Raw genomic sequence first — 14,746 nt, forward strand, 5'->3', positions numbered from 1 at the left:
TTTCTAGGCATGTCTTGAGGACCCACCTTCACTGCTCCTTTTCAGGGGCTGCGTGTGGTAGGACCGTAAGGCCTCCAGCAGGGGGGCTCAAATGGCCAGTACACTGTATCACATAGCTTACAATTAAGGCTATGAGTCAGTCACGGATTCTGAGATTTTATGAGACCGCCGCAACTTCCTCAAAATTCCACTAATTCAGTGCCAGGCGGCAGGGCTCCGACTTCAGCCAAAGCCTGAACCCCATCCCCCAGGGCTTCAGCCGGAACCCCACCACCCATAGTATAGCTTCAGAGGGTCCCCTGTGGCATGGGGCTGTGGACAATTGCCCTGCTTGCTACTCCCTAATTCTGGCCTTGTGTACATTTCCATGATTTTGTTTATTGCCTGCATCCTGTCCGTAACTTTTAATAAAAATATCCATGCCAAAATCTTAGCCTTTATTAAAATCAATCCTGCTCACCAGTTTTTGTTTTGTTCTTATACTGGCATTCCTGAAACCTGGTTCCATCACTATATTAAGCAGTAGGAACACAGTTGATCTAACTACACTTTCTGAAGAGCAGACAGGAATAGATAGTGAGGAAGCATTATATTGCTTAAACGGTTTAGTGAAAAAGTTAAAAGATCTGATATTACTACCAATCTGAGCAAATGTGTTTTGGATTCGATTAAACAGTGTCAGAAAGCATCATGTAGAATTTAAAACTGTAGGCTTCCTTAGATCAATATTCAGCCATCTTTGTACTCAAATTTGGTCAGAACTCAAAGTTTAATGACTATTGACTGAGAGCCTTCATACATTGGAGGCTTGAATATTTAACTTAAAAGTCAGACAAATCATTCAACTCAATTATCTTTTTAACCACTTAGAAAGTTTTGCCAACTGACTCATGCTTGCAGGGATACCCTTCATTAGTGAGGTTTATATCTCTAAGATTAATTTTTAGTTGCCTGCCTCAGTTGGATCTGGTTTTAGGAGGATTTTTGCATTATCTTTGTATAAACAATTGGAAACGATACATTGGCTGATCAGGGTCTTGTCAACCACATATTTATTCAATTACTCTTTCAGAGCTCAGATTTCAGAGTAGGAGCCGCTCTTTAATTCTGAGGAACTGTGGGACAAAAGTAGTAATTTCTTTGAGGTTATAAAACTAACTGTTCGTGATTAAGTGGATACCATGCAATGTCTATTACAAAGCATAGCCATCTATAGAGCTAATTACTAGGATTTAAGGTTAATCTTTCCAGAGCGGAGTTGGTCTTCCTACTGTGCGGACACCACCAGCCACAGCTACACTCAAATCAATATTGCATGAATATCAGAGGAAAGTTATGTAATGAGCTGACTCGTCAGCTGCCTTATTTGCATTGCCTTTTGTAATTGGCTAATTCATAAGAGCCCAGGCTGAATGATTTGTAAGAGTCCCTTAGCATTCACATTCAACATTATGGTATCAAAGAAATGAAAGATGAAATGATAATTTAAAATCAGACTGGACAAAATGTTCTATCATACAGAGGGTATTATTAATCCTGCAGCAGTTCTACACCCCAAGTAGGTTTCAGAGTAGCAGCCGTGTTAGTCGGTATTCGCAAAAAGAAAAGGAGTACTTGTGGCACCTTAGAGACTAACAAATTTATTTGAGCATAAGCTTTCGTGAGCTAGTGAGCTGTAGCTCACGAAAGCTTATGCTCAAATAAATTTGTTAGTCTCTAAGGTGCCACAAGTACCCCAAGTAGGGTATAGGACTTCAACCTCAACATGTCTGAGCATTTTTTCTCTTCTAAGTTTAAATAGCAAGGTTTAAATAAAACTAACAAGTTATAAAACAGTTCTCAAGATGAGACTTGCTGATAGTTTTTGCCAAGTATTTAAACTCTCTCTCTTCTCATCACACAAGTGCACATTTTCCTAATTTTTATGCACCACAACTAAAGCAGCTGCAGCCACTGTATGCTGATCTTCAAGTTAAAAACAATAAAGTTTCCTTCCTCTCCGTACCCCAATTAAACATTAGCATTGCCAAGAACAGAAAGCATTCTTTACAATGAAAAGCAATTCTTAAATCTTTCTTTTACCATTAGATTAGCTGATATATAGATATTCTCAAAAGTCACTTAATCATTTATTATCCATCTATTTTTTTTAATAGAAGCCACAGGGATTACTCATCTGAGTACAGGATAGGGTACTTGGAAATGACAGCTAATAACTATTTATTTGCATGAACAGTCTACACAATATTTTAAAAGTATATGATACCTACTTAAAAAGCTTTCTGAAGAGAAAACCTGGTACTCTGAAACCCTCATCAAATTCAGCGTCACTTTCATCAGAATCTTCTTCTGCCATTCGATGTTCCTCTTTGTCCTTCAATCGTTGTTTATGCCATCTCCTATAAAGACATTAAGATTCACCATTCAATTACTGTGGTTACAAAATACATTATGAAATTAAACTGATCTATGCAGCAAGCGGAAAACCCAAGTTAAATTAGAAAATGGAAAAACTTCTTTAGCGTTTCTGCCCCCAAAAGAAAAAACAGCTTTTGTATCGTCTTTCATACAAACTATATCATGAAATCTCTGTACAGAATTAAATAAAAATCCATCAAAGAGAATGCTGAGATTACATGATTAAGCGCACAAAAGTTAGGAAATACCAAAAGTTGCACGTGGACATCTTAATTGTTTCCATGTGTATGTGCATTTCACTATTGTCTTCAATGTTACTGAAGTGTTTAATTACACTTTTTTTTATAAACTTTGACTGCATTCTTTCCATATATGCAAGGATAAAATTTTCAAAAGAGCCTAGTAATTTAGAAGCCTAAATCTCAGTGAAAGTCAACAGGATTTAGGCACTTAAGATTCATTTTTAAAAGTGACTTGGGCTCTGATGTGCTTTTGAAAGTTTTACGCAAAATATTATTTACATAGCTCCTTTTACCCAGAAAAAGCCCACTTCCCCTTATAAACTATCCACCCTTTAGCTATTCAACACTTACAGTTTAAGGCAGAAAACGATCATAGTCATTTGAAATTACAGAGAGATTTCAGGTAGGCAGTGTAATTATCCAAGCCGGAACTTGGAGATGTCACTGGGGTTCTCATTTCTCTTATAAAAAGTGAGAAAAGATCTTTAATACCCAAAGTAGTTAGCATCTTGGGTTTTTGTCTAATTCAAAATATGCACTTCCAATAGCACAGTGTTCCCCAATCTCCAGGCTGGGAGAAACTGATTCAATATTGACTGGATAGGAAGAGTACTGAAAAACTGACCCCACTTCATGTAGCTTTTAGGCTGTCGTGGAAAGCCTTCCATCCAAGTGCTTTCAGATCTAACTGTACTAAGCTTGCGCATTCAGAGATTTTTCACATAAGGTGGTATAGCTATGGGACAGATGGAAAATGTGCTATCATGCTGCTGCTCTGGAGGCATGCCACAAAAGCAGTCATCAATATTTTAGTTAATAAAAGGTTACCCCATACTGTAAGAACCAGATAATGAGATGAGTATTTCCTTATAGCCTCTTGAAAACTAGTTAGCAGGAAAGTCTGTCTGCTGAAAATCTGCCCCCCCCTTTCCAATGAATCTGCAGTTTTTCCCTTTGAAACATGCAATACTCTACTACCCATCTTAAGTATATATATCACACAGGAAACTATACACCTCACTGCAAAAACTATTATGAGGTGGAGGGACAGATTCAAATAACCAAATATGTAGAGCTAAATGATTACTTCAGAGGAGAAGGTGAATACAATAGCAGCCTACAAGCATTTGAAAAATGTAAGCAAACAAGCAGAGAGATGAACTGTTTAGGATGGTCCAAAAGATTGTAAATAGTAGCAAAAGGATGAAAATGAGTTAAGGAAAATTTAGGCTGAATACTAGGATAAGCTTCTTAACAGTGAGAGCTATTATGTTGTGGCACAGTCTCCCCAGTGAAGCGCTGGATGCCTCAGCTCTTGAATCATTTAACTCTAGACTGGAGAAAGCACTGGAGAATATACTCTAGAAAAATTCTACAATGGCACAATAGGGGATGGACAAGATGGGACCCAACAGATCTTTAACTCTCCACTTTCTATGATGCATAAACATTACAGCTGAACAAACAGTGCAGTTTCTCCCAGCAACTAACATTGAGCTCTTAAGGTTTACTAGTGGGAATATTAACACGTAAATTTTTAGTTAGCTCAGGCTCCCTCTGTTGACTAGACAGCTGTAACAGCAGAAAAAAATTATTGCAAGATAATTGATTAACAGGGTTTGTTTATTTTCAGTTTCATCACAACAGGGTAATCGATTAAAGAGCTATTGATAATCTGAAGCATATTTACACACCTCTTCTGAAATTCATCCTTCCTTTCTTCACTATAATGCTTTATTTTTCTCTTAAGCATCTTATTATACAGTATTATGCAAAGTGTATTGCATCTCAAGCGAAAGTGTGACAAAGTGGGTGAGATATCTTTTATTGGACCAACTTCTGTTGGTGAGACACACAAGCTTTCAAGCTTCCACAGAGCTCTTCTTTAGGTCTGGGAAACTTAGGGTTTTGTCTACATGTACAGTGGTGCAGCTGTGCCACTGTAGCGCTTTAGTGAAGATACTACTATATTAACAGGAGAGCTTCTGTGGTCGGCTTTGTTAATTCCAAAGACGGTAGCTGTGCCAACAGAAGCAGCTCTCCCATTGACACAGCACTGCCCACACTGATGAGGGTTATGTTGATATAACTATGTCGCTCAGGGGTAGGGATTTTTCACACCCCTGAGTGATGTAGTAATACCGATATAAGTCTGTAGTGTAGACCTGGCCTCAGAGTCTCACAGCTAAATACAAGGTGGAAAAGATTGTTTAGCATAAGTAGTTAACACATATTTCAAGGGACCACTCACAGTGAAGTGGTGTGTTAACACCCCTCCAGTCATAGGGTGGAAAGCAAGAGGGGGGAAACAGCTGGATGGGGAGGGGGACAGGTTGCCAGGGGTTATAGATTGTTCTAATAAATCATGACTCAAGTGTTTCTATTCAGTCCATGATTTTTAGTCTGGCAAAGTTATGAATTTAAGTTCCATGGTTTGTCTTTTGAAAGTGCTGTGCAGGTTTCTTTTGAGGATGAGGACTGAGAAGTCAGCTATAGAGTGATAATTTTGTGAGAAGTGTTCAGCTACAGGTGGTGTTTTTGTCTTATTTTTCTGCAAGGTTTCAGAGTAGCAGCCGTGTTAGTCTGTATTCGCAAAAAGAAAAGGAGTACTTGTGGCACCTTAGAGACTAAAATTTATTAGAGCATAAGCTTTCGTGAGCTACAGCTCACTTCATCGGATGCATTTGGTGGAAAAAACACCAAATGCATCCAATGAAGAGAGCTGTAGTTCACGAAAGCTTATGCTCTAATAAATTTGTTAGTCTCTAAGGTGCCACAAGTACTCCTTTTCATTTTTCTGCAAGAGTTCATTCAAGAGCCCTAATAGAACCTATGTGGGTGAAACCAGACAATCACTACACTCTCAAATGAACTTTAAAAAGTCTGAATTAAGGAACAAAGACATTGCTCTGTGGTAGTTTTCCAACTAGAAACCTGTTACCATCCCAGGATTCCCTTACAGCCTATTTCTAGGGAACTCAGCAATAAACTTGTAACTTCGACTATGCAGAGCAACACCGTGGATGACTACTGCCATCTATGCATCAATTAATTACCTACAGAGATGGCTGGATTGGGAAACTGACCAGTGCCACATGACGCTGGTCAGTTTCACGGAGGCCAGCTCCATTAGTAAAGCACTTTGGTTCCACTGTATAGAGGCTGTAAGCGTGTAAGAACAAAACTTATGAAGAGACAGACATTAAATAAGAAATGAAGAGGTATATGCAGAAAAAATGAGAATATGGGGGGAAATGAATTGCTGAGGTCTTCATACTAACAGAATTTTCTAACAAAAAAATTAAGTGGGTTACAAATATTTATAAGCAAGCTCCTAAACTGTCTCACTGGGCCACATTCCATGAAATAAAATGTTTAAACCCCTGATTAGTTTAAAAAGCAAGACACAGAAGTTTTTTTTTTTTTTTTAAGTAACATTCTTTCCCTGCACTCCTTTAGATAGTCATGCACATATGAGGAGATGCACTCTGACTTGTTCAGGTATTTTCTACGGGCACTAGCACATGTACTTTTCCTCAGCATTTTTAGATAGTGTGAGGGAATGTTGTATTTCATATACACACAATGAATATATTTGGGGGTTTTCTGTTCCCTTCTACAGTGATGAGCTACCAGTCACGGTTTATGCAATAACCCCCAAATTAATGGTTAATCTATGGTAAAATTTGATAAATGCTGACAAATCACAGAATGTAGGACTGGAAGGGACCTGTGGGGAGGGAGACATGGGCCAGAAAAAAATATTACCAAGAAAAGTCAAACAGAGAAGGAAACACGGTTATAATCATACTAAATACCTTACATTGCCTCAATATTGACTGCAATATATCATGTAGTTGGCAAACTGGGCAGTAATTTGGATAAGGAAGGACCCAATCTCTGATTTTATCCTTCCAATATGAATCACCACTAAGAAGTAATGAAAGTTTATTCTCCTCTGGGAATAAATATAGCACCCTCGCGTGCATATTGGAGAAAGTGATCAAGGAGCAGCCATAAGGATACTACATCCAATTGAAGTCACTGAAAGCTGCAGGTGCTCAGTGCTTCCAATGTTTGGCCATGGAATGTTTGGAAGCCAGACGTCTCAGATTGCACAAATGTATTTTGTAAAAAGAGGCCTGGACTATATTGGTTAAGTCTGTTAACTTTCTAGGTACCAAATAATTTTATGTCCACAGTCTGAGTTGGTGCATTATGAGGTTTATTTTTCTTTGGGAATGTTTTTCTTTTGCAAACTTTATATCTGTTATTTTATTCAAGTGTTACACTACAAGAAACTAGTATTAAAAGAATTTTGCTAAATCTCCTCCACAGGTCATTGTACCTTTCATTAGTACCAAGTTTATATGAAATGGCTGCAATTTGTGACTCTCTCCAATATTATCAACATTTTCCATAGCTTGGTATTAGGTTACCATATGTATTAAGAAACCCTGTGAACATAATGCTAAGGCATTGTATTAAGGAACATTTGAGATACAATAGTCCATGATACTTTAAAAGTAAATAATGAAGTTTTGCAGCAACTTGTTTCAGTTGTAATGAAAGGATAGAAACATAAGGTTTGCCATAGTAGTTCAGACAGGTCATACAGTTCAGTATCCTTCCCTCAGCAGTGACAAATATCTGATGGTTTAGTGCAAGCCAGAAGCAGTTCAGTGTACCTAATCAATTGTATAATGTAGTATAGGGGGTGGGAAAATTCCTTACTAACCCCAGGTCAGGCCTTACTAGGATAACTGAGCAATAAAAGAAATACAGATGTTAATGTATCAAATAATATGCTGCTTGAAATTCTCAGCATCCTTATTGAGAAATCTCTTTATTTTTCATGTTATCAATGATCACTGACCCAGAAGCAGCCACGGTCTGCAAAAGTAGTGGAAAAACCATACATCATGCAGTTAAATCATTCTTAATATCGGAGTGAATTTAGATAGCACTCATATTCCATTTATTTCAATACCCAAGAAAGAAATTCCACAACCGAAGCACAGTAATGAGCACAATATGATTTAAAAAACGTATATTCAGGAACCAAGCTGAGTGTTTAATATAGTTTACACTTCCGTAGCACAATATGTTCTCTATTTTAGACAGCTAAGAATCCCTTACCGATTATTCCAATCTGCTAAACCGAGCCATTTGGTGTTACTTTTCAGATCTGACTTTTTATGTCTATATGAGTGGATTTAATTGGTACGTCCTCGCAGATGAAATACATGCAGTTAGTAGCACAAACCTCAGAGAGTAAATTAAGACTGATGCAGACAATTACGCACTTGAGTTTGGAATGAAAGGCGTATTCAGAGAATGAACCGGAATACATCTTCATTTGCATGTTGGCGTTGTCATTTTAAAGAGCAGTCAGGATGCTCTGTCTAAGAGAAGGTCTTCAAGGAAAGGTACTGTTTCAGCATTTTCTTTTTTTAATTTACACCTCTGAAATTATGAAGCGTTTGAATCACTGGATCTCCCTAGGTAGGAGAGAGATGTTATGTAAATGCTGGCATGGCCAGGGAAAAACGTCCTGACATTTTTGTCTGAATATTTTGGGGCCAATAGCCATTTGCACTTCTATGAACTCAGTGGACTCTGTCAGACACACTTTGGTCGGGAGGTGTAGAAAAGGGAAGCCTTTCCAACCCTGACTACCTGCCCATGGGTACATCTACAAGCCCCAAGACATGGCCACCATTGGCCCAGGTCAGCTGACTCGGGTTCACAGGGCTTGGGCTTGCAGGGCTAAACATTGTTGTGTAGATGTTTGGGTTCGGGCAGGAACCCAAGCTCTGGGACCAACCACCCTCACAGGATCCAGGAGTCAGGCTGGAAAGTCCTCACAAGCAATTTTTCAGCCCCAGAGACTGAGCCAGCTGACCCAAGCCAACCATGGAATTTTTACCCCTGTGTAGACATACCTTGTGTGTGCTTGATAGGGATTGAACTCTCTAGGCAGAGAGCTATCCCCCATGCTATCCTCTGGAAACCTATGAGAAATGCACTGCCTAATTAATTTACACACTATGGAATGGAAATCCATCCCCTGAAGCATTTGAAAAGAAAGCACTGGTGGCTGCCATGGAGACACAGATGGCAAGGAAGCACTGTAGAAGCAAAAACCTCTGACTCTCTGAATTTCTTCAGATACAGACACTACTATAGTGACAAACTCCACAACATAAGTGCTTGATAATTTAAATTCAATAAATGAAGAAAAGCATAGATCCCCAAGTTATAGTTAAATTCAATTAAAAACACCACCATGTCACTCTGGACTTATTTCTGAAGGGAAACCCGTCATAATAAAAAACTTAAAAAGTGACTGTTGATGAGAGGTATCTTTTCAGTTTGTAAGACGCTTCAGATTGTTCAGGAGAATGATACAAGAAAACCCAAAGCTGTTTACTTGCCAAGAGTTTAACAGATCCAACAAGTTTTGTATATAAATGTATATAAACTTTAGAAATAAAAATGCACAGTACTAATATTTATTTGTATTTGTATCTTCTGAACTTAAATAGAGGAAATCAGCAAAGCATGCAATTTCTAATCACGAGCAATTAAATCTTGAAGTTAATCAGCTTTGTCTTCACCCTACAGTTACAAGGAAAAGGAGGCAATATTTTAGGACTCCATAGGCCTAACTTTAGGTATCTCTGCCTTAAGAGAGCTGTAGTTTAAATGTAATGAACTGCGACAACATAAAGACACCCTGTGTTAGCAGGGATCAAATCCAGGATCTTCAGCACCAGAACTATGGGACTCTACTATAGAAACTGACAAACTCTTTAGCCAATAATTATTAGAATGAGGGTCAGTGGGCAATGACAACATTTATATTTTTACTTTAAAAAAACCCAAACCTACCTGTTAGAGCTGATTCAGAACTGGGAGGTTATACATATTAGCAGCCTCTTATCCTTATCCTCTCTTTTTGTTTGTTACTCTTACTTCTTGTGCCTGGTCTTAAAAATTAGATTTTAACCGCCTCAGTCTGGGATAATGCTTCCCTATGTGTCTGCACAACAGGCCCCAAACCCTGACTGGGGGCTCTGGGTGCTATTGTAAAATAAATTGGAGTGGATGTAGGTTGCAAGCTATTCTAGTCTTCAATTATAGCCACTAGAAGTGAACATGATCATGTGAACTAAGCCATTTTTTTTTTTTTACACTAGATAATACACTTAAAGTCACAGAGGGATGCATGCTCAATTCTGTAACTACATTTCCTCTCTTCCTCACTACTGACTACATCTTGCTTCATAGAATTAGGCCTCTTGCTTCTTCAAAGTAACCTTTTGAAGAAAATAAAGAGTCCAGAACTATCACCTACTTGGCCTGTTTATTGCAAGAACACAAACTTCCCCTTTGAAATGGTCTCTTGGTCTAGAAGGTTATAGCAGTACAACACCTGGCTAATTATCAGACTTCAACACAATACTTTCACCCTGATGCAGGACAAACCCTTCAACTCCCACTCCTCAAAAAGTTTTATGTTTAAGTCTTGTTTTCTGCCTTACAAAGCAAAGCACTTTACTCAGCATCTAGCCCTAAACTACCATTCTGTTAAGTAATCCTAAAGGATTTCCCACTCCTTTCTCAGGGATAAAATTTACTGAAATTTCATCCAGTCATTTGTATCCAAAACTAAAAACCGACATGGAACTAGACAGAAATGTTATTTGCTCTCAATTACAAGGCATTCTTAATATGCTTCTTAATTCACTGCATTTTATTTTCTAGTAGCATTTCCCATAATGAAGATTACCTGGGGGTATCAACGTAAAAACGTCAATGTGGACAGCTGCAGTTTAACAGCCACAATAACTGTAGCTATGAAATTTTTAAGAGATGGAGTGTTTTGGTGGCAATTACAGTTATTGATATTTCTAAAATTCATTTAAGCTTTTATTGTAACTTTAGCAACTGAAAGAAATGTAGTCTGATATGACTTTGCTAAGGATAAATTGTCACAATCTTAACATTAAAAAATCTGTTTGAATGAATTTAAACTGAATCATATTAAAACTTTCAATCAAAATAAATTACTCTCGATGAAAACACTGAATTAAAAATGATTTAATATTGACCTAATTTAATGGAAGAGTACAGCTTCATTCAAGAAAGTAGTAAATATTTTAGCGATTAATACATTTATTAATACTTTAGCATAGCCTACAAAAAAGCCAGTCTTTGGCCCTATGGACATTGAGCAGATTAATCCCCCATGGAAGTCCCCATACAGAAGAATTACATAACTAACATGTGGTTTTACTTTGAAAAGTGACATCATGTGATTCCATGCCTATTGTCTTATCAATTCCAGCTCTGCTCTCTCAATCTGGGATCTGAAAGTAAAACCGAGTTCCTTCTAGCCAAGGCAACCCCACCAGTAAGGATTCTGCAACTGGAACTTGAGTTAATAATCATTTTCACCTATGCTATCTGAGACCAACAACTTCTGTAAAGACAGCTAGGCTTCACTTCTATTAGGGTTGAATAGAGGCAGTGGCTGTCAAGGTTACAGGGCTAGATGCACCTCTTGACACCTTCTCTGAACTCTCCGAGTGCACCACCTCTGATGACAGGCCCTCAACCTTTATCTCCCTGGATTGGAATCTCATGATTCTCTTGCTCCTAGAGTCCTGGGCTAAAGCTTCCTGTGTTCTAACTACAATTTTTCAGCAAGTCCAACTGGACTTGACACCTGCAAGTTTTCCCTTCAGGAGCTGTGACCAGCGTTCAACAGAGTGGTCAAGCAGCTTTCTTAAAGTACTGTTTAATCTTAACAGTAGGAACATAGAAAAGCAGAAGAGTAAAACAATAAAACAGTCTAAATAGGTATCTATTTCACCTGATGCTTACCATCTCCTTGGAAGGCCCAACTACTCAGAACCTTGCTGCAAGGCCTAATTTTGTGTCATCCGGTTCCTCACATACAGACCCTGACAACTGCCTCTCCCCCACATCTCTAGAGAGAGCAAGGGTCAATACAGAGTTAGTGCACAGCAAGCTGTGGCATAGTTGGCAGCAGGCTAGAGCACAGGGTGAACCCTGCAACGCGATACTAAAGGTTATCTAAATAATCAGGTCACATACTATATTCATAAATTACAGATCAGCCCTATGTCCTTCACAGTGGTCAATTTAAAGAGGACATCTTTACTAAGGGCATTTTTAGCCGCACTTCCTTTGAGAACAATGGGAAATGGCCATCGTTCTCAAAGAGGGCAATTCATAGTGGAATTCTCTGTAGCAGAAGAAACTTTCAGTTAAGAAAAATAATAGCAAAAATTACAACTAATCTTTACTAAAAAAAAAAAAAAAAAGACTTCAACGTAGCCAATACACAAGATTTCAATGAGTCAAATATATGGGAAGGTTGAAACATTTGTTTTATTCCATTACTTACTAGAGATTACCTAACCAGGAAGAAGAGGTGGATGAGGCTTTTTTTTAAACAACAAAATCAGCCAAAGCACAGGACTTGGTGGTGATGGGGGACGTCAACTACCCAGACATCTGTGGGGAATATAACACAGCAGGGCACAGATTATCCAACAAGTTTGTGGAATGTATTGGAGACATTTTTTATTTCAGACGGTGGAGAAATCTACTATAGGAGAGGCTGTTCTGAATTTGATTTTGACAAATAGGGAGGAACTGGTTGAGAATTTGGAAGTGGAGGGCAGCTTGGGTGAAAGTGATAATGAAAGTTTATGATTCTAAGGAATGGTAAAAGGGAACAAAGCACAGTAAAGATAATGGATTTCAAGAAGGCATTTTTAGCAAACTCAAGGAGTTCGTAGGTAAGATCCCATGGGAATCAAGTCTAAGGAGAAAAACAGTTAATGAGAGCTGGCAATTTTTCAATGAGCCATTTTTAAAGGCACCAGAGCAAACTATCCTGCTATATAGGAAAGACAGGAGGTACAGCAAGAGACCACTCTTGCTTAACCAGGAGATCTTCAATGATCTGAAACTCAAAAGAGAGTCCTACAAAAGGTGGAAAGTAGGTAGAATTACAAAAGGATATATATAAACAAACAGAAGTATGTAGGGATAAAATTAGAAAGGCCACAGCAAACAACGAGATTAAACTAGCTAGAGACAGAAAGGATAAAAAAACATTCTATGAACACATTAGAAGCAAGAGGAAGACTAAAGACAGGGTAGGCTCGTTACTTGATGATGGGGGGGAAAAATAACAGAAAATGTGGAAATGGCAGTAGTGCTAAATGACTTTTTAGTTTTCACCAAAATTTTTTGTAGCAATTGGATGTTTACCATAGTGAACCCCAGTGAAAATGAGCTGGAATATGAGGCTAAAACAGGGAAAGAACAAATTAAAAATTACATAGACAAGTTAGGTTTCAGAGTAGCAGCCGTGTTAGTCTGTATCCGCAAAAAGAAAAAGGAGTACTTGTGGCACCTTAGAAACTAACAAATTTATGTGAGCATAAGCTTTTGTGATGAAGTGGGCTGTAGCTCACGAAAGCTTATGCTCAAATAAATTTGTTAGTCTCTAAGGTGCCACAAGTACTCCTTTTCTTTTTATAGACAAGTTAGATGTCTTCAAATCACCAGAGTCTGATTAAATACATCCTAGAATACTCAAGGAGATGACTGAGAAGATATCTGAGCCATTAGCGATTATCTTCAAAAAGCTGTGGAAGATGGGAGAGATTCCAGAGGACTGGAAAAGGGCAAATACAGTGCACCAATCTATAAAAATGAGAATAAGCACAACCCAGGGAATTACAGACCAGTCAGCTTAACTTCAGTACTCTGAAAGATAATGGAGCAAATAACTAAGCAATCAATTTGCAAACACCTAGAAGATAATAAGGTGATAAGTAAATCAATGTGAATTTGTCAAGAACAAATTGTGTCAAACCAATCTAATAGCTTTCTTCAACAGCCTTCTGGATGGGGGAAGCAGTAGATGTGGTATATCTTGACTTTAGTAAGGCTTTTGATTCTGTCTTGCACGATCTTATAAACAAACTAGGGAAATACAACCTAGATGGAGCTACTATGAGGTGGGTGCATAACTGGTTGGAAAACCATTCTTTGAAAGTAGTTAACAGTGGTTCACAGTCAAGCTGGAAGGGCATAACGAGTGGGGTCCTGCAGGGATAGGTCTTGGGTACAGTTTTGTTCAATATTTTCACCAATGATTTAGATAATGGCATAGAGAGTACACTTATAAAGTTTGTGGACAATACCAAACTGAGAGGGGTTGCAAGCTGGAGTGTAGAATTAACATTCAGAATGATCTGGACAAACTGGAGAAATGGTCTGAAGTAAATAGGATGAAATTCAGTAAGGACAAATGCAAAGTACTCCACTTAGGAAGGAAGTCAGCCAGTCACATACATACAAAATGAGAAATGACTGTCTAGGAAGGAGTACTGAGGAAGGGATCTGGGGGTCATAGTGGATCACAAGCTAAATTGAGTCAAAAGTATAACACTACTGCAATAAAAGCAAACATCATTCCGGGATGTATTAGCAGGAGTATTGTAAGCAAGACACGAGATATGGGTTGATACAGCCTCAACAGGAGTATTGTGTCTAGCTCTGGTCGCCACATTTCAGGAAAGACATGGACAAATTGGAGAAAGTTCAGAGGAGAGCAACAAAAACGACTAAAGGGCTAGAAAACACGATCAATGAAGAAAGATTGAAAGAATTGGGTTTGTTTTGTTTGGAGAAGAGAAAACTGAGGGGGGTTATGATAATAGTTTTCAAGTACATAAAAGGTTGTTACAAGGGGGAGGGAGAAAAATTGTTCTCATTAACCTCTGAGGCTAGGAAAAGAAGCAATGGGCTTAAATTGCTGCAAGGGAGGTTTAGGTTGGACATTAGGAAAAACTTCCTATCAGGGTAGTTAAGCACTGGAATAAATTGCCTGGGGACTTTGTGGAATCTCCATCATTGGAGGTTTTTAAGAACAGTTAGACAATCACCTATCAGGGATGGTCTAGGTCAGTGCTTCTCAAGCTATCTGATGTGGGGGACCGGCAATTTTTTTCCCCCAATTTGCGCGCAGACCG

At 38.4% G+C, this 14,746-nt stretch overlaps 1 protein-coding gene across 3 annotated transcripts in view; it reads right to left on the minus strand.

The window, feature by feature from the left end:
• ERCC6 (ERCC excision repair 6, chromatin remodeling factor) overlaps positions 1 to 14,746 on the minus strand; it is an 82,080-nt gene that overhangs the window by 55,912 nt on the left and 11,422 nt on the right. For all 3 annotated transcript variants that reach the window (XM_038409732.2, XM_043518524.1, XM_038409731.2), the window contains exon 5: positions 2,271 to 2,399. In XM_038409732.2, coding sequence (XP_038265660.1) covers positions 2,271 to 2,399 — 129 coding nt within the window. The remainder of the gene's footprint in view (positions 1 to 2,270; positions 2,400 to 14,746) is intronic.

Source organism: Dermochelys coriacea, chromosome 7 (genome assembly GCF_009764565.3).
Source record: "Dermochelys coriacea isolate rDerCor1 chromosome 7, rDerCor1.pri.v4, whole genome shotgun sequence".
In the NCBI taxonomy this organism is placed as follows: Eukaryota; Metazoa; Chordata; order Testudines; family Dermochelyidae; genus Dermochelys; species Dermochelys coriacea.